The 18,687-nt window shown below is 42.7% G+C and overlaps 2 protein-coding genes across 13 annotated transcripts in view; both read right to left on the bottom strand.

Moving 5' to 3' along the window:
- tmem94 (transmembrane protein 94) overlaps positions 1-1,244 on the bottom strand; it is a 224,964-nt gene extending 223,720 nt beyond the window's left edge. For 2 of the 10 annotated variants that reach the window (XR_009793510.1, XM_061809573.1), the window contains exon 1: positions 1,069-1,240. The gene's annotated coding sequence lies outside the window, so the exon portion shown is untranslated. Of the gene's footprint in view, positions 1-1,068 lie in introns of all 10 variants that reach the window. The other 8 variants (XM_061809565.1, XM_061809566.1, XM_061809567.1 and 5 more) reach the window with 5 other exon arrangements.
- A 266-nt stretch (positions 1,245-1,510) lies between these two features.
- Positions 1,511-18,687, bottom strand: part of myo15b (myosin XVB) — a 160,675-nt gene continuing 143,498 nt past the window's right edge. The window contains exons 39-44 of one of the 3 annotated variants that reach the window (XM_061809561.1): positions 15,856-15,986; positions 15,371-15,504; positions 15,028-15,161; positions 13,679-13,819; positions 2,338-6,663; positions 1,511-2,256 (exon numbers count right to left, since the gene is read on the bottom strand). In XM_061809561.1, the coding sequence (XP_061665545.1) occupies positions 6,589-6,663; positions 13,679-13,819; positions 15,028-15,161; positions 15,371-15,504; positions 15,856-15,986 (615 nt within the window). In that variant the 3' untranslated portion in view covers positions 1,511-2,256; positions 2,338-6,588. Of the gene's footprint in view, positions 2,257-2,337; positions 6,664-6,683; positions 14,402-15,027; positions 15,162-15,370; positions 15,505-15,855; positions 15,987-18,687 lie in introns of those variants that run through there. The other 2 variants (XM_061809562.1, XM_061809563.1) reach the window with 2 other exon arrangements.

Genomic DNA, 18,687 nt, shown 5'->3' with positions numbered 1-18,687 from the left:
GTTGCTCAGTGAGGCTTCGATTATGCACAGCCAATCGTCTTACGAAATAAATCCGCACATACTCTAATTGGTGGATGTCGCGCCAGGGACCAATCACGCACTTTTTAATCAATGTGTCTTCCCGCAATATGCTAACATGGCTGTATTATTCCAAGTCCCCCCCCCCCTCAGAATTGTGAGGTAGATGTTCCAAACATTTATAATTATTTCATATCCTAAAGATTGACTTTAATGCTGGTCTATGACTGGTAGACTATTATTTTAAAGGTAGCATTCGGCTCTCACGTGAAGGTAATTAATGTAATTCGTAGTATGAACAAAATTATGGCAACTGGCTTGACCTTATCTTTTCAAGTCCAAGCTGACTTGACCGCAGTTTAGTTCAGGTATACGAGTAACAATGAGTAAATTTTTGCGTATAATGTTTACTCCAACAAATTGGTGGTAAGCACATCTGGCTCAAAGAAGTGCAGACCTGGGATCAGATCCAGGCTCACCTGTGCGGCATTTGCATGCTCTCCTGGTGCTCTGGTTCCTCCCATATCTCAATTTTCCTTTACTATCATCTATGACTTTGAAAATACCTTTGGATCCATTACCAACCAAACAATTATAGTTTCATTCATTTTTGTTTAAAAATAAATGAGGCACTTGGAAGAAGTCCAAAAGTAAAGCAACGGACAGGAATAGTGGGACGCTGAGGATCTTGGGTCGCGCTCCCATAGCCTCCAACCAAAGCTGTGTAACTGGGGGCAGTTCAAGTGTGTGTGTGTGTGTGTGTGTGCGTGTGCGTGTGCGCGCCCATTAGGTTCATTGAACATCGGCACCTGCCTTCGTGAGGGGAATTTCATCTTGACAAAGGGGAACGCTGCAAAAACTGTTCGGGAACCACTGCATTTCGCGATTACATAGCCTTATTTGTATTCGCACTGAATAACACTATTATGGCGCTTGACCCCAAAGTAACAGATAACTCATGAAGCACTAGATTGGTTCTACTGGAAGAGTATGGAATGAATAGCGATAGCAAGATCATTTTCGAAATTCCATAGCAATTCTTTATCTTACCAGTCGAAGGTTGCTCTCCACCACGTACTGTTACATTATCCACTGCTCCTTATAAGGGCGTCTATCATCAAATAGAGTGCACTGACGAGGTTTGGTTTGCAGTAATGCACACCTTTGGGTGCTGCTTGTAATCTGATTCGATAGCGTCAGTCTTTCGTTTGATTGGCTAATTCTTCTTCTTCTTCTTCTCTTCTTCTTCTTCTTCTCCTTCTCCTTCTTCTTCTTCTTCTTCTTCTTCTCCTTCTTCTTCTTCTTCTCCTTCTCCTTCTTCTCTTCTTCTTCTCCTCCTCCTCCTCCTCCTCCCAGCCAAAAAGGATATTTAACAATGACGTAGAATAAAAACTAGACTGCCATTGGAGTGCGAACTCTGCATCCATTACGTCTGCCGCCGTGGTCAATAGGTACTGCATTCCGGTCAGGGGAAAAAGCATGGTAAAACTACACACATTGTTATGTAAAACGATGCGATAAATGTAAATATTTGGGATGTTTTGGATCCCTAGAGACATGAATATAATCTAAACATTTGCAGCATGCCCAGGAAGGTTTGGAAGATACATTGACACATACATATGTAAACCTAAATAATATTCCCCATCTCTCTCTCGTTTTAGTGTAGCATTGTATATTCCATAAATGACAAGGACATTTTCGGACACTTTTTGTACTAGAGGATGAACAATTTACGATAGTCTTGTTTACCCAAATAGGCGTACGTTACAGCCATTATTCTTTTCTTTGTAACTTCTGACTTTCTTTCACTTTTATTATTTTAAAGTAGTAAAATACAATAGCAAACATTTACTGTAAACCAAAATCTACCATTTTTTCAGTGGTATAAGGTATCTGAAAGGGAACATAAAAATGATGGTCACATTATCCGCATTCACATGTAACAATTCCGAATACGATTGTTTAACGATGTAAAATTTCCAGCATTAAGTACCTCAATGATATCCATTTGAAGGACATATAAAATATACAAAACCTTACTCCACATTTACAACCAGAAACACTTAAGTTAAGCTACACATGTAATATTACTTCATATATATGAGCAGTAGCAACATGATTATTATTATCATCATCAGATAGCTTCTACTCCTCTGCCAGCTCATGTAAGATCTTGGCAATGCAGACCTTGGCATGCATCTCCCAGCACTTTGTATTGTGGAGATCAGTCTGCATCTGTCATGAGCCAGCGATACAGGGCTAGAGGCATGGTCCAAAAACATGAATTTTAATTAATGGCTCCTTAAAGGTTCCTACCTCGTGCTTCCGAGAAAAAAAAAGGATGGCACTGCAGTCTTCTTGGGCAGCTTCAAATGCCTATGCTTGGAGAGATAGAGAAGTCCTCTTCCCTAAAGTGTTCAGAACAAACCCCGGGGCCGGGGACCGAGCTCAGAGATCCCCCGAGCCCCGGAACTCGTTCGCACGGCTCGGCAAAGCCACTGCAAAGCCTTGGCGGTACTGCTTGCTTGGGGCATGGCCAAATCACTGCCCTGGGTGGCACCGCCTCTGGCAGTTGTCCCACAGCGGTTCCGCATTTGAGGCTAATTAGACCAGGCATTTAGACCTTGAACGTGTCTGTATTTTGGGATACTCCGCTATTGTGCGAAAGTTCGCAAGTTTTGTGTAGAGCATTCCTTTGTCACAGCAACAGCCACTTTAATTTTTTTACGTCTTCTCCATGTTTCCAAGTTTTTCTTGTAGTCATCGGACCTTGTGTACGTTTTTGGATCTTGCTAATAGTCGAGGGTTTTTGTGCTTCCGCCTGTTTTGGACTGCTTATTTGTGTTCAACCTTAAACTGATCCTTAATATCATGGCCTCGCCTTGGAGTCCTGCAGTTGGGTCCAGTCCCGTGCCTCGTGACCATGACAATTGTCAGGTTCAATCACGGTGACATTTAGTTAAAACCGTTTATAATAAGGAGGAGGCACTCATCACCAGTTTGCTTGCATGCAAGGAGAACGGAAGAGAACTGCACACCACAATTCTCCACCATGCTCTGGAGCAGTTCTTCCCAGCCCCTTAATTTTATTTGGTTCCACAATTACAACATCCCCAAAAAGGGGAAGGTAGAATCTTTTTGATCAAATATTCTGCAATGTGACAGAAAAGTAATGGAAATAGCATTCATAAGCATTTTAGAATTAGTAAGTATGGCAGAAGTCATCTCGAAGTTGTCCTCCAGATGGCTTCCATTAAACTGGCTCTGTCTGGTTCTGCAGCCAGCTTCTTCCTCTTTCTGGTGAAACCTATTTCCTACTTATATTGCTAAATAAGCTCTGTATTTGTTCAGCAAAACAATTTCATTGTCAAGCAAATGTATAATAACCGATTTTCACAAATTTTCAAACATTTCCCTCCTGTTTATTCAATAATTTGATTCAAAAACATCATCAAAAGAACCTCCTATCCTAGGCTTTATTCAGATGAATCATTAACTTGTTAAAAAAGTATAACTCATTTTCATGAATATGATGAGGTTCCTGGAAGAGGTTTGCAATGGGAATTACATAATCATCATCATTCTCATCATCTATGTCAGTGAAGTTGTCATAAGTATTGTTGCGTTGTTCAGTAAGCAATGGGTACATCTCATTCAATCTGGAATTTGTTGGGGCTATAGCCTTTGAGATAAGCCAGTTGAGCGATGCGCGAATACAGGTAATACAACACCCACACAATGTAAGAATCGCTGCAAATACAGCTATGGAAAAACCCAGTTCTTATATTTACCATATTTTGTCCCACCACTCAGACCACCTGGAGACCTTCACTCCTTCATTTTGAGATTTAGTGTGCACAGGTCTTTTATGGCCTTTGTGAGTGACCCATCAGGGCTAGATTGTTCAGAACGAACGTAGAGCACAGGTTACCAAACATTGCCCAGACGCCACCCTTCTCGGTTAGGAGCATGTCAACCGCAACGCGGTTCTGGAACGCCATGAGTGATGCAGCAGCCATTTGTTTTTTTTATGGAAACAAAGCCTGATTCTGTACAATTTCCCAGTTTCTGCACATTACAGTGGATGTTGTTGACTCGATCTACATTTTTATTAGATGTAATCCACACAAAGCTAGATTCCCACCCCGCTGTAATTTGGTCCGCTAGCTTATACTCATCTGGTACGCCACGAGGAACATTAATGTATGTTGGGTTAACCGTCTTTCCAGGAAGCTCGCCTTCTTCTGGAGAGGAGAGAGGGAGGGTTTATTGCATAAGATGCCAATCTTCACCGGTTCTGCGGTGACAGGAAGTGGGAAGGATGTGACAGGTGATGTGGAGGATGGAATCTCTCCCGCTGGACAGGGGTGGGTGTGGGAAAGAGTAGTAGAGGCTCGACTCAGGACAGAAGTTAGTATCTGCAAGCAACAGTATTGTTTCATGCCTAGATTTAGTACCACAGATGCATTATTTGCCTTGAGGATGTGAGTGGAAAAGTACAGAGGACAGAAGGAACCACATTGTGTCTTTGTGGATCTTTGAAACCTATGACAGAATACCAAGAGAGGAACTGTGGCCCTACATGCATAAGTCTGGTGTGGCGGAGAAATATGTCAGAATAGAACAGGGCATGTATGAGGGCAGCACAACAGTGGTGAGATGTGCTATAGGTGTGACAGAAGCTTTTAAGGTGGAGGTGGGACTGCATCAGGGATCAGCTCTGAGCTCCTTCCTGTTTGCTATGGTAATGGATAGGCTGACAGATGAGGTTAGACTGGAATTCTCTTGGACCATGATGTTCGCAGATGAAATTGTGATATGCAGTGAAAGCAGCCATCAGGTGGAGGAACAATTATAAAGGTGGATTCATGCCCTGGAAAGGAGAGGAATTAAGATTCTATCCATCCATTTTCTTTGCTGCTTATCCTCACAAGGGTCGCGGGGAGTGCTGGAGCCTATACCAGCTGTCACCCTGTCCACCCTGAACTGGTTGCCAGCCAATCGCAGGGCACATGGAGACAAACAGCCGCATTCACATTAACACCTCGGGGCAATTTAGAGTGTCCAATTAATGTTGCATGTTTTTGGGATGTGGGAGGAAATTGGAGTGTCCGGAAAAATCTCACCCTGGCACGAGGAGAACATGCAAACTCCACACAGGCGGGACCGGTATCGAACCCGGGTCCTCAGAACTGTGAGGCCAACGCTTTACAAGCTGATCCACCGTGCTGCTGGAATGAAGAATAGCTGAGGTAAAACTGCATGAATGAGAGGGGGGAGGGGGGAAAGATAGCGAGTGTGGATGACTTCTTGGGGTCAACAATCTAGAGAGAGCAATGGTGAGTGTGGTAAGGAAGTGAAGAAACAGGCCCAAGCAGGTTGGAACAGCTGGCGGAAGGTGTCTGGTGTTTCATGTGATAGAAGAGTCTCTGCTCGGATGAAGGGCAAAGTTTACAACACAGTGATGAGGCCGCCCATAATCTACGGATTACATCCGGTGGCGCTGAAGAGACAAGTGGAAGCTGACCAGAAATTAAGATGTTGATGTTCTCGCGAGGAGTGAGCAGGTTGGATAGGATTAGAAATAAGATCATTAGAGGGACAGCCAAAGTTGCATGTTTTGAAAACAAGGTTCGAGAGAGCAGACTTCAATGGTTCGGACATGTCGAGAGGCGAGAGAGAGGGTGTATATGGATCGAAGGGTGCTGAGGATGGAGATGCTAGGCAAAAGAGCGAGAGGAAGAGTAGGTTGATGGATGTTGTGAGGGAAGACGTGAGGGCAGTTGGTGTTAGAGATGAAGATGCAGGAGATAGGCTTAGATGGAAAAAGATGACACGATGTGGCAACCCCTAACGGGACAAGGTGAAAGGAAAAGAAGAAGACCCAGGCAAGAGCACATTTTCTGTCTGTGTTACCACAGACTCACAATATTTCTTAAATTCATTTTAAATTGTTTACCTCTAAAGCATAGAATGGATTATATTTGTTTATTTTATTTGTTGAAATTTTCATCTTCCAATTACTACTAAACTAAATTAAATGTTTATCATGGAAAGTCAAACACGTAAACCTGCTAAATAGGGTTAGGGTTAGATATTTTCTTTTTATTTGTTGTCCCATTCACCTATTTTACATAGAATAATCAATCACTAATTATTGTCATAAAATATTTTTGTCCAGCTATGATGTCAGAGATTTTTGCAGGAAAAAATGAGAACATTCACGGTATAGGCCAGTCAGTTAAGGTTAAGACAGACACAAGTCATTTATTTTTATTATCATCATTATTATCATCCTCCTGTGACATTTCCTCAGGAAAAAGAATGTAAATTCTACCCTTGTCATGTTTCATGATTGAAAGATGTCAGAAATGGGGAAATATTTCAATTAATATTGTGGTTTTCATACTGAAGAAATTCTTCATTTTCTTCTTTTTTAGAATAGTATTTCTTCAACTTGAGGGTCAATTTGACTGGCAACATCACAGGAGGATTATCATGAAATAATTTTTACAAAATTAACAGATGCATAAATTTAAAAAGAGTAACGTGTGTCAACTGGCGATTTCAGATGGACGGGTTGACTGATGGATGAATCAACTCTTCCATTATCATAGCAAGGATGTGGCATACCTCCTTTGCCTAAAAGACAATGAAGTTGATGAACATATTAATAATTACACAACACATATTTATCTTGTGTGACAATACATACCTTCTGTACCCCAAATTCTGCATGGCAAGTAAAAATTAGAAACATCACACCAATGTTCAATTTATCCAAAAATTTAATTGAAGTTACTTCGTTTAATTCCCTGGTACATCCTGCGGAGTCTTTCTTTTTCGAAACAAGCAACTTATTAATGTTCAGTACTGCAAAATGCAGTTTGATGTAGGTGACATCAATCCATCTTCTACTTCTTTTCTGCGTCAGGGTTGTGGGGGGAGTAGTTTTAGCAGGGATACCCAGACTTCCCTTCCCCCGGCCTTTTCATCCAGGTCTTCCGGAGGGATACGGAGGCGTTCCCAGGCCAGTTGAGAGACATAGTCTCTCCAGTGTGTCCTGGGTCATACCCAGGGTATCTTTCCGGTGGGACTTACCCGAAACAGCTCTCCAGGGAGGTGTCCGGGAGACATCAGGATCAGATGCCCCAGCCACCTCATCTGGCTCCTCTCAATACGGATGAGCAGCAGCTTGACACTGAGCCCGTCCGTCCCAGATGACCGAGCTTCTCACCCTATCTCTAAGGGAGAGCCTGGACAGCCTGCAGACGAAACTCATTTGGGCCGCTAGTATCTGGGATCTTGTTCTTTTGGTCATGACCCACAGCTTGTGACCATAGGTGAGGGTAGGAGCGAAGATTGACTGGTAAATTGAGAGCTTCGACCTTTGACTTAGTTTCTACTTCACCACAACGGACTGATACAGTTTTCATCACTAAAGACGCTGCACCAGTTCGCCTATCAATCTCCTGCTTCAATTCTTCCCTCACTTGTGAACAAGACCCCTAGATTCTTGAACTTCTCCACTTGGGCCAGGGTGTCGTCCCGACCCAGAGAGGACACATCCCCCTTTTACGACTGAGGACCATGGTCTCAGATTCGGAAGTGCTGAGTCTCATCCCAGCTGCTTCACACTCTGCTGCGAACTGCTCAAACGAGCGTTGGAGATCACAGCTTGATGAAGTCAAGACAACCTCATCATCTGTAAAGAGCAGATATACAATGCTGAGGCCAAAAAAACTTACATCTTCTACAACTTGGCTGCACCTCGAAATTCGGTCCATACAGTAAAAGTTATGAACAACATTGCTGACAAAGGGCAGCCTTGGCGGAGTCCAACTCTCACTGCAACCGAGTCCGACTTATTACCAGCAATGTGGACCAAACTTTGACACCAGTCGTTCAGGGACTGAATAGCCTGTATCAGGGAGGTCGGTGCCCTATTCTCCTGAGGAACCCCAAACAGGCCTCCCCGAGGGAAATGGTCGACTGCCTTCTCCAAGTCCACAAAACACATGTAGATGGACATGTACATGGTTGGACAAACTCCCATGCACCCTCGAGGCTCATGCTGAGGATGTAGAGGTGTTCCACAATTCCACAACCAGGACAAAAACCCAATTGCGCCTCCTGAATCCAAGATTTGACTTCCCGATGGACCCTCCTCTCCAGCATCCCTGGATAGACCATACCAGGGAGACTGAGGAGTGTGATCACCTGGCAGTTGGAACACACATCACGGTCCCCCATCTTAAAAACAGGGACCACCACCCCAGTCAGAGGCATTGTCCCTGATGTCCACCCAATCTTGCAGAAACATGTCAACCAGGACACCCCCACAACATCAAGAGGCTTTAGGAACTCTGGGTGAATCTCATCCACCCCTGGGGCCCTGCCTGGGAAGCTTTTTTAGCGCTTTTTGCCTGAGAAGCTTTTTAACAACCTTGGTGACCTCAACCAGAAGAGACAGAAGAGCTCGAGCACAGAGAACCCAGACTCTGCTTCCTCGTGTAAACTCAGATTCCGGAGTAGAAGTGTGGTTTTTGTCCTGGGAATAGAAGACTGGAACGGCTCTTCTCTACACCCTCAGCAAGATCTTGAAGGGTGCATATCAATCAATCTCGTGATAAGTATGAAAGACACCTGTCCACAACCTGAGTCACACTCAAAACTCTACTATGGCCAACATCAAAGAATTGTGATATGACACCAGAAACAAAATTGTAGACCTGCACCAGACTGGGGAGACTGTATCTGCAATAGGTAAGCAGTTTGATATGAAGAAATCTATTGTCAGCCAACTGATAATCTCTCTCCTTCTGGGGCTGCACACAAGATCTTACCCCATAAGGGCAAAAATAATCACAAGACCCAGAACCCTATGGGGGGACCGAATGAAAGACATGCAGTGACCTTGGACCAAATTAGCAAAAGCTATTAGTAACACACTACACTGCTTGGGACACAAATCCTGCAGGCTCAGAACTGTCCCCCTGCTGAAGCCAGTACATGTCCAGGCCCATCTGACCAATCAATTACTCAACCCTCTGATCAGGACTGTTCTATCACTGTGCAACGGGTGTCAAAGTTTGGATCAGATTGCCAACAGTAGGTTGGATTATTTTCCAGTTAGGGTTGGACTGCCAAGGATGCTGTTTGTCACAAATTCTCTTCATAACCTTTGTCGACAGAAGTTGTAGGTTTAATTGGGTCCAGTTCCGTGCCCCCAATATTACGTTAGGCTTAATCATGGTGCAATCTAAAACTTTTGCTGGAGCTTTTCTCAGGCATGGGAAGAGTTCGGTGAGGTCATGAAGAAAAACTTCTCGTTGGCTTTGAGGAAATTCTTGTCCACCTTCCGACATCTCAAGAGGAGGAAACAGTGCACCATAATGCTCCTCTGCATCCTCCAGTAAATTTAACCCTATTTTAAATAAATGAATTGTGTGCTCTTTCTCAAGTTAACAAACAAAATGAATTTTCTTTTACTTTGACTTTAATTAGTGGAACATTTGACACTCCCTGTTTTGAACAATCTTCCTCAAATCTGTCTTGTATTACGTTGTTGTACTTCAAGGACTACATTCACATGGGTGTCAGTCACAACAGATTCTTCTTTGTTCTTCCTTTCCTTTCGGCTTGTCCCATTAGGGATTGCCACACCGTGCCATCATTTTCCATCTAAGCCTATCTCCTGCATCTTCCTCTCTAACACATACTGCCCTCATGTCTTCTTTCACAACATCCATCAACCTTCTCTTTGGTGTTCCTCTCGCTGTTTTGCCTGGAAACTCATCCTCAGCACCCTTATTCCAATAGACTCCCACTCTCTGCTCCGGACATGTCGAAACCATCAAAGTCTGCTCTCTAGAATCTTGTCTCCAAAACATCGAACTTTGGCTGTCCCTCTAATGAGCTAATTTCTAATCCTATCCAACCTGCTCACTCCTCGCGAGAACATCTACATCTTCATTTCTTCCACAGACAGCTCTGCTTCCTGTTTGTCTCTTCAGTGCTACCGTACGTAATCTGTAGATCATGGGTGGCCTCACCACTGTTTTGTAAACTTTGCCTTCCTCGGTGAGACTCTTCTGTCACATGAAACACCAGAAACCTTTCGACAGCTGTTCCAACCTGCTTGGGCCTGTTTCTTCACTTCCTTACCACACTCACCATTGCTCTGGATTGTTGACCCCAAGAAGTCATCCATCTTTGCTATCTCTTCACCCTGCCCCCTCTCATTCATGCACATATATTCAGTTTTACCTCTGCTAATCTTCATTCCTCTCCTTTCCAGGGAATGAATCCATATTTCTAATTGTTCCTCCACCTGATCTCTGCTTTCACTGCATATCACAATGTCATCTGCGAACATCATGGTCCAAGGGAATTCCAGTCTAACCTCATGTGTCAGTCTAACCATTACTATAGCAAACAGGAAGGAGCTCAGAGCTGATCCCTGATGCAGCCCCACCTCCACCTTAAATTCTTCTGTCAAACCTACGGCACACCTCACCACTGTTCTTCTCCCTTCATACATGCCCTGTACTATTCTGACATATTTCTCCACCACACCAGATTTACGCATGTCGGATCACAATTCCTCTCGGTATTCTGCCATAGGTTTCCAAGATCCACAAAAACACAATGTGGCTCCTTCTGTCCTCTGTAATTTTCCACTCGCATCCTCAAGGCAAATAATGCATCTGTGGTACTTATTCTAGGCATGAAACCATACTGTTGCTTGCAGATACTAACTTCTGTCCTGAGTCTAGCCTCGACTACTCTTTCCCATGCTTCATTGTGTGGCTCTTCAACTTTATTCCTCGACACTTCCCACAGCTCTCCAAACTGCCTTTGTTCTTAAAAAAAAAAAAAAACTAGCACACTTTTCCTCCATTCCTCAGGAATCTTCTCACCCACCATGATTCTGTTGAATAAGTTAGCCAAAAAGTCCACAGCCACCTCTCCAAATTTCTTCCATACCTCCCCAGGTATGTCATCAGGACCAACTGCCTTTTAATTTTTCATCGTCTTGAGTGCCTTTCTAACTTCCTACTTACTAATCATTGCCACTTCCTGGTCCATCACACTTGACTCTTCTACTCTTCCTTCTCCCTCATTTTCTTCATTCATTAACTTCTTGAAGTATTCTTTCCATTGATTTAGCACACGACTGGCATCAGTCAACACATTTCCATCTCTATCCTTAATCACCCTTACCTGCTGCACATCCTTCCTATCTCTATTCCACTGTCTGGCCAACCTGTAGAGATCCTTTTTTCCTTCTTTAATGTCCAACCTGGTGTACATGTCATCATATGCCTCTTGTTTAATCTTCGTCACCTCTACCTTTGCCCTATGTTGCATCTCAACGTATTCCTTTCGCCTTTCCTCAGTCCTCTGTGTCCCACTTCTTTGGTAATCTCTTTCCTTGTATGACTTTGGGTATTTTGGGGTTCAACCACCAAGTCTCCTCCCCTTTCCTACCAGAAGACAAACCAAGTACTCTCATGCCTGTCTCTCTGATCACCTTGGCTGTAGTAGTCCAGTGTTCCAGGAGCTCCTCCTGTCCATCGAGAGCCTGTCTCACCTCTTTCCAAAAGGCCGCACAACATTCTTCCTTTCTCAACTTCCACCACTCGGTTCTCTGCTCTAACTTTTGTCTTCTTAACCTTCCTACACACCACCATCATATGCTGTCGAGCTCCACTTTACCCAACAGTCAGTAACCTCCTACAGATGACATCGTCTGCACAAAATATAATCCACCTGCGTGCTTCTACCTCCACTCGTGTAAGTCACTCAATGTTCCAGCCTCTTCTGGGGAAAATAAAAATGTTCGCGACTGCCATTTCCAACCTTTTTGCAAAGTCCACCACCATCTGTTCCTCAAAGTTCCTTTCCTGGATACGGTACTTACCAATCACTTCTTCATCACCTCTGCTTCCTTCACCAACATGTTTTTAACCTGGGCCACGACTGATCCGCTATGTGTTCGTTAGATGAACGCTCATATTTGTTTGGTGCAGTTTCACGCCGGATGCCCTTCCTGACGCAACCCTCTGCATTTTTCCGGGCTTGGGACCGGCCTACAAATTGCACTGGCATGAAACATACACTTTCTTTCTTTCTTAGCTGCTTATCCTCACAAACTTCGCAGGAGTGCTGGAGCCTATCGCAGCTGTCAATGTGTAGGAGGCGGGGTTCACCCTGAACTGGTTGCTTTACTTTGAGGGCACATAGAGACAAACAGCCGCACTCACAATCACACCGAGGGGCAATTTAAAATGTCCAATTAATGTTGCATGTTTTTGGGATGTGGGAGGAAACCGAAGTGCCTGGAGAAAACCTACACGGGCATGGGGAGAACATGTAAACTACTTTTTGTCAATGATTATTGTGTGACACTGTTTAAAACATTTTTGGCCTGCAAAATTTCAGATTTAGTGTTTGATCTGGTGGACCACTGGAACGGCTGTAAAGCGTTGGCCTCACAGTTCTGAAGACTCGGGTTCAATTCCCGGCCCCACCTGTGTTTGATTATCATGTCCTCCCCGCGTCTACGTGGGTTTTCTCCCACATCCCAAAAACGTAAATTATTTGGAGACTCTAAATTGCCCCAAGGTGTGATTGTGAGTGCAACTGTTGTCTGTCTCCATGTGCTCTGCAATTGACTGGGAACCAGTTCAGGGTGTACCCTGCCTCCTGCCCGACGACAGCTGGGATTGGCTCCAGCACTCCCACGACCCTCGTGAGGATGAGAAAATGGATGGATGGATAGAAAATCAATATAGGGAGCCATGTCTTCCTTAATTAGCAAAAATGAACTTAACTGATTTGGCTGCAATATAGCTATATCTATCCCGTGAATGAATCTTTTTAAAGAACTGATTCATCCCTCCATTATTCATGCCACTCATCCTCACAAGAGTAACAGGAGAGCTGGAACAATCCCAGCTCGCTTCAGGTGAAAGGCAGACGAGACTCTAAAGTGGACGGCATACAATTGCAGGGCAGATATCGACCATCACTGAGCGGGACTCGATCCTACACTGCCCACACCAAAGTCGGGTGTGTGTACCACTACACCATCAGTGACTGTTTCCTCTAAGCTAAGCGTGTGCACAATTGCACACTGCTGATGTGGTCTCTGCACACAGACATTCTGGGTTGCGCACAAAAAAATATATATATATAATAAAAATACAACCCAAATTGAAAGTACAATATAGCATACAACTATTCAGTTTGTGGCATTTTGCAATGTGAGTCAATGAGTGAGGGGTGACAGAAGGGTAACTTGGTGGGCACAGATCAAGGCAGGTCGATTGAAGGAATATAAAATGATTCATTGATCACGATATCATAAATGACATCAGCAATTTATAAAATATTGTAATAATAATTTGTGCTAAAGAAATATGTACTCCTGTGTGTCAATTATGAAATTAAAAAAATGTTTGGAGTTGAAAGTATCTACGTCTCGAGTATCTTGTTCATCCAATCATCAGAGTTCTCCAACATAATTTCTAACTAATCTTTTGACTTTCAGTTATTGCCAATTCAGAAACTTATTTTACTTGATAATTGTGTGAAAGGGAAAAAACAGTGCCAGCTAAAAAAGAAAAAAGAAAATGGTAAGATTCATCACCTGTTTCATATGAATTGTTATTTTTTGAGGTTGACTCAGTTTGCCATAAATGATGTCCATCGATGACAGCTTTCCTGCATTTTTGGGTCCCACAGTTCGCATGGACTGAACATCTTTGAGAGGAATTTGAAACACTTTCTCCTGCAAAGAAAAGAGGCCCCTTTGATCTGCACTTGAATCGCTAAAAAGCAAACCACAGAATTACATATATCTTGATCATTTGTGTATGAATGATTAGCACCACTGCCTCACAGTTCTGAGAACCCGGGTGCAGATCCCGTTTTGCCTGTGAGGTATTTGCATGTAACTCACCATGACTCTGTGGGCTTTCTCCAGGTACTCTGTTTTCTCCCATATCCCCAAAACATCCATGTTAGACCAATTGAGGACTCTAATGATCCCCGAGTTGTGAATATGAGTGTGAATGGTTTTTGTTTTCTGCATCCTGCTGGCAAATAGTTCAGGGTGTACTCCAGTTCTTGCCCAGAGTGAGCTAGTACATGCTCCAGCACACTCGCGACCGTAGTGAGGATAAGTGGTCCAGAAGATGAATGGATGAATGATCAAGGTTGTCCCAATTGGTGGGGGCAGGGCCAACATTCTGTACAAGGAGGAGCTTGCCATTCATCTGTCCATCCATCTATTTTCTGAGCCGCTTATCTTCGCGGGAGTGCTGGAGCCAAACCCAGCCGTCATCGGGCAGGAGGCAGTACACACCCTGAACTGGGCACATGGAGACAGACAACAGTCGCAGTCACAATCACACCTAGGGGCATTTAGAGTCTCCAATTAATGCAAGTGGAAGGCCCAGAGAAAACCCATGCAGGCACGGGGGGAACATGCAAACGCCGCACAGGCAGGGCTGGGGATTGATCCCCTGTCCTCAGAACTGTGAGGCCAATGCTCTACCGCTGCGCCGTTGTGTCGCCTCTTCCCTTGTCAATCCCCCAAAAAATATGTAGAAATCAAAACATTCTCCCACCACACAGGAGCCAACAAGGTCTGGTTTGCATTGAATGGAGGACTTCTTGCAAAGCTCCACTTTGATCAAGATCTAACCTTTAAGTTCAGCCTTTTTTTTGGGAAGTCAACAAAATTTTTCAATATCTGCAGATCACGCGGTAGTATACTTCTACAAAGTGCTTCCCCTCAATTTTGATTTGTCCTTCTGTCTAGTATGATTCAAATATGTCAGCAAACAAACTCTGTTAGATGAGTTGGGTTTGCACTGCAAATTTTGGGTGTTTTTGAGGATCGGGAAAACTCAAGTGTTTTTCAGAATAGAGCCCTTGGGCCTAAACAAAACAATGCAGTTCAAAATTCTAATATAAATTGTTGACATTCTGTACCTGTGTTTTAGGATGAAGAAATAGAACTCCATCATGGTTGACACTGATCATGCAGGGGGAAGGACATCCATGTCGGGTCACTTTCTGGGCCAAGTAATTGTTGGAGCTAAACAGCTGTTGGCCACTCAGAACCACTATACGATACCCAATGCAGACAAACAAGACATGAAATAGTCAGATTGAGAATCAGAATCAGATTTAATGGCCAAGTATGTAACAACATACAAGGAAGAGTAGTCTAGAGTAGAAGTCATGGTCTGACATTCATGTTGATGGATTAATATTAATGTGAATTATTCAAGAATATTGGGATGAGGGGGTTGAGAAGCAAAATTTCACAAACCAATGAACTGTATTTTGGCTTCGACGGGGTTGAGAGACTTCATGGCTGCAAATTTGCTCAAACAGAAAGAGTGGATCTCATCCAGATTAGTGTTCTGCCTCTCCTGAGCAGGCAAGTATTGCTTTATCTCCAACCTGACATAGGAATACATAAAAAGAAATCGTGAGTGAAATGCATGAAGTAAAATCCGAGTTTCTCAATCTCTAGGTTCAGCATTGTGCTTGGCGTAACTGCAAGGAGGCAGGCTTGAACCGTTTTTAGTTTACCAAACCAGTGCTCTAACCACAGAGCTACGGGGCCTCTAGATGATTTTCTATTGTGATTTTATTATATTTCTGAGAATGTCTAGATGTAGTAAACTGAGTAGCATCGGGGGAAAGTGAATTGTATAATATTAGTAGGGAAGGGGGTTGTGTAACAGATATAATACAGTATCTCCAGTTCGTCCCACGAATATCCCTTGTATCAAATAGATTAACACTCACATTGACAGCTGTTTTTTTTGTTCCTGGGATAGGTGTTGCAGGACTGACAGCTCTGCAAGCTGGTGTATTGATGATGAACCATTTGCAGCAGCACTAAGTTGGATCAGCCCGTTCAAGTAGTCAACCTGGAGCTACAGTGAGAATGATTGAAAGAGAGACATTTATACTTCAGTTTTGGTGTTGTAACTGAACAAGTTCATTTGACAAAAGGTAATTCACTACTTCATATTTTGGACAAATTTAAATGTGAACTTCACTTTATTGATGAAACTTTTTGTTATTGAGAATGCGCTCATTCTGGTGTCAAAGAATGGCTTTCGGTCGAAAAGGTTATTTCCATTCAAGAGTGCCAGGTTTTGCTCGGGTATCCCAGAACAAAACCCATCCGCACAAACAATATATGAGCCTTGATATGTCGGGGAGGAACGTAATACTTGGCAATCGCCATTGATGTGTGCACTTGGCAGGGATATCATTTTACCCTATCTGCGTGAGGTACAGTACATACAGGGACATTGCATAAATGGATGTTCTTTGGTTGTTTTGTAGTAGAGTAATATCACTGTAAAAAAAATACAAAATTATATGCCTCAGAATGTTTTTGTTAAAACACTGTGTGAATACACTGAAATAATATGGCATTTATTTTGTTTTGTAAAATAAAATAAGAGAATATTTTGTTAATATGATTAGCCAGAGCTGCAACAAATGCATTTATGAATATTCTTTCACCTTCATTCAAGTCATGCGGTGTTGTTTGTTTGCACATGAAATACAAAAGTCCTGTTTTTGTTTTATTTACTCATTTAAAAAAAAGATGATTCGTGCAATGTTTTTCCTGACGTTTTTGAGATTTTAGGTTGAAAGATTGAGCTGGTTACTGGGGTAGACTGGATTGGAGGCCACAATGGGGAAATTAAATGCCAGTATTTTGAGGCTAATCGCCAGTCAGCAACATATTTAAAAAGAACTATGGACAAGTTTACTTTGGAATGTGAACTTGGTTCAAAATGTTGACTTATGAACAAAGAACTGAAGTAGTTCTTTTTTGTAACAGTCAACCGAACTTTGAACTACTTTATGCAAAAAAGAACTTTCGCAATGTGTGATGAGATTCCCTCCCACATCCCAAAAACATGCAGGGTAGGTTAATTCACTGAAGACTCTAAATTGCCCGTAGGTGTAAATGTGTGTGTGAATGGTTGTTTGTTTCTATGTGCCCTGCGATTGGCTGGCAACCAATTCAGGGTTTCCCCCACCTCCTGATCAATGACAGCTGGGAAAGGCTGGAGCACTCCCATGACCCTTGTGAACATAAGCAACTCAGAATATAAATGACACACATTCTAGTTTATTAAAAAAAAAAAAAAAAGATTCAGTGCTAAAAGTACAGTCTTCTTCTTCTTCTTCTTTTCCTTTCGGCTTGTCCCGTTAGGGGTCGCCACAGCGTGTCATCTTTTGCCATCTTAGCCTATCTCCTGCATCTTCCTCTCGAACCCCAACTGCCCTCATGTCTTCCCTCACCACATCCATAAACCTTCTCTTTGGTCTAGTGCTAAAAGTACAGTGTTCCCTTATTATTCGCAGAGGTGCCCTCCACACACACACGCACACACAAAAATAACGAAAATACAGTACACAATAAATGAATCCAGTTTTAAAATACCGACAGTAATTTTACCAGTTAGTAGATTCTTAGAAAACCAACAAGACCCAGCATTCATGATATACACACTCTTAAGACTCTGAAATTGGTTAATTTGTTGAAAGGGATGTGTTAAAAAAATAGCAGTGTGGCATTCAATCAGTGATGTCATCAATTTTGTGAAAAACAGGTGTGAATCAGGTGGCCCCTATTTGAGGATGAAGCCAGCACCTGTTGAATATGAATTACTCCTTGAAAGCCTGAGGAAAATGTATCATTCAGCATATTGTTCCAAAGAACAGCATACTTTGATTAAAAGTTTGACTGGAGAAGAGAAACCTAATAAAGAGGTGCAAAATTATAGGCTCTTCATCTAAAATGATATCTAATGCCTTAAAATCGAGAGCGAAACCAGAGAAGAGAGCAGAAAACGGAAGACAACCATCAATATGGATTGCAGAATAACCAGAATCACCAATGATTAGCTCCAGAGTGATTAAAGAAAGTATGTAGTTAGCTGTGACAGCAAGAAGAAATCTGTGTGAAACTAATCTATTCACAAGAATCCCCCAGAGCATGTTTTAAAAAAAAAAAAAAAAAAGAAAAAAAAGAGGTATGTGCAGATGAGGCTACAATTTGCCAAAGAACACATCAAATGGCCAAAAGAGAAATGCAGGAATATTTTGTGGACTGATGAACGTAAAACTGTTCCTTTTGGGTCCAGGGGTCGCAGACAGTTTGTGAGACAAGCCCCAAAGTCTGAATTCAATTCAGGCATGGTGGTAAAAGCATCATGAAATGGTTATGTTTCTTTTACAATGGTGTTGGTCCTATTTATCACATACCAGGGATCATGGATTGGTTTGCATATGTCAAAAAAATTGAAAAGGACATGATGCCTTATCCTGAAGATGACATGCCCCTGAAAAGCGTGTTTCAACAAGACAATGACCCCAAACACATTAGTAAACATGTAAAGTCTTTTGCTCCCAAACCAACAAAGTTAATATCATGTAGTGGCCAGCCCACTCCCTGGACCTTAATCAATTTGAGAACTTGTGGGGTGACATAAAAGAATTCATGACTGTTAGTTACCATGATAAAAAGTATATCATTACTACTATAGTTACTGTTAGAATTGTTGTATCATGCGTTTGTTTCTGTTAGTTTTAGTCTGAATTATTCTC

Source organism: Syngnathoides biaculeatus, chromosome 22 (genome assembly GCF_019802595.1).
Source record: "Syngnathoides biaculeatus isolate LvHL_M chromosome 22, ASM1980259v1, whole genome shotgun sequence".
NCBI lineage: Eukaryota > Metazoa > Chordata > Actinopteri > Syngnathiformes > Syngnathidae > Syngnathoides > Syngnathoides biaculeatus.
This window is presented reverse-complemented; position numbering and strand designations above follow the sequence as displayed.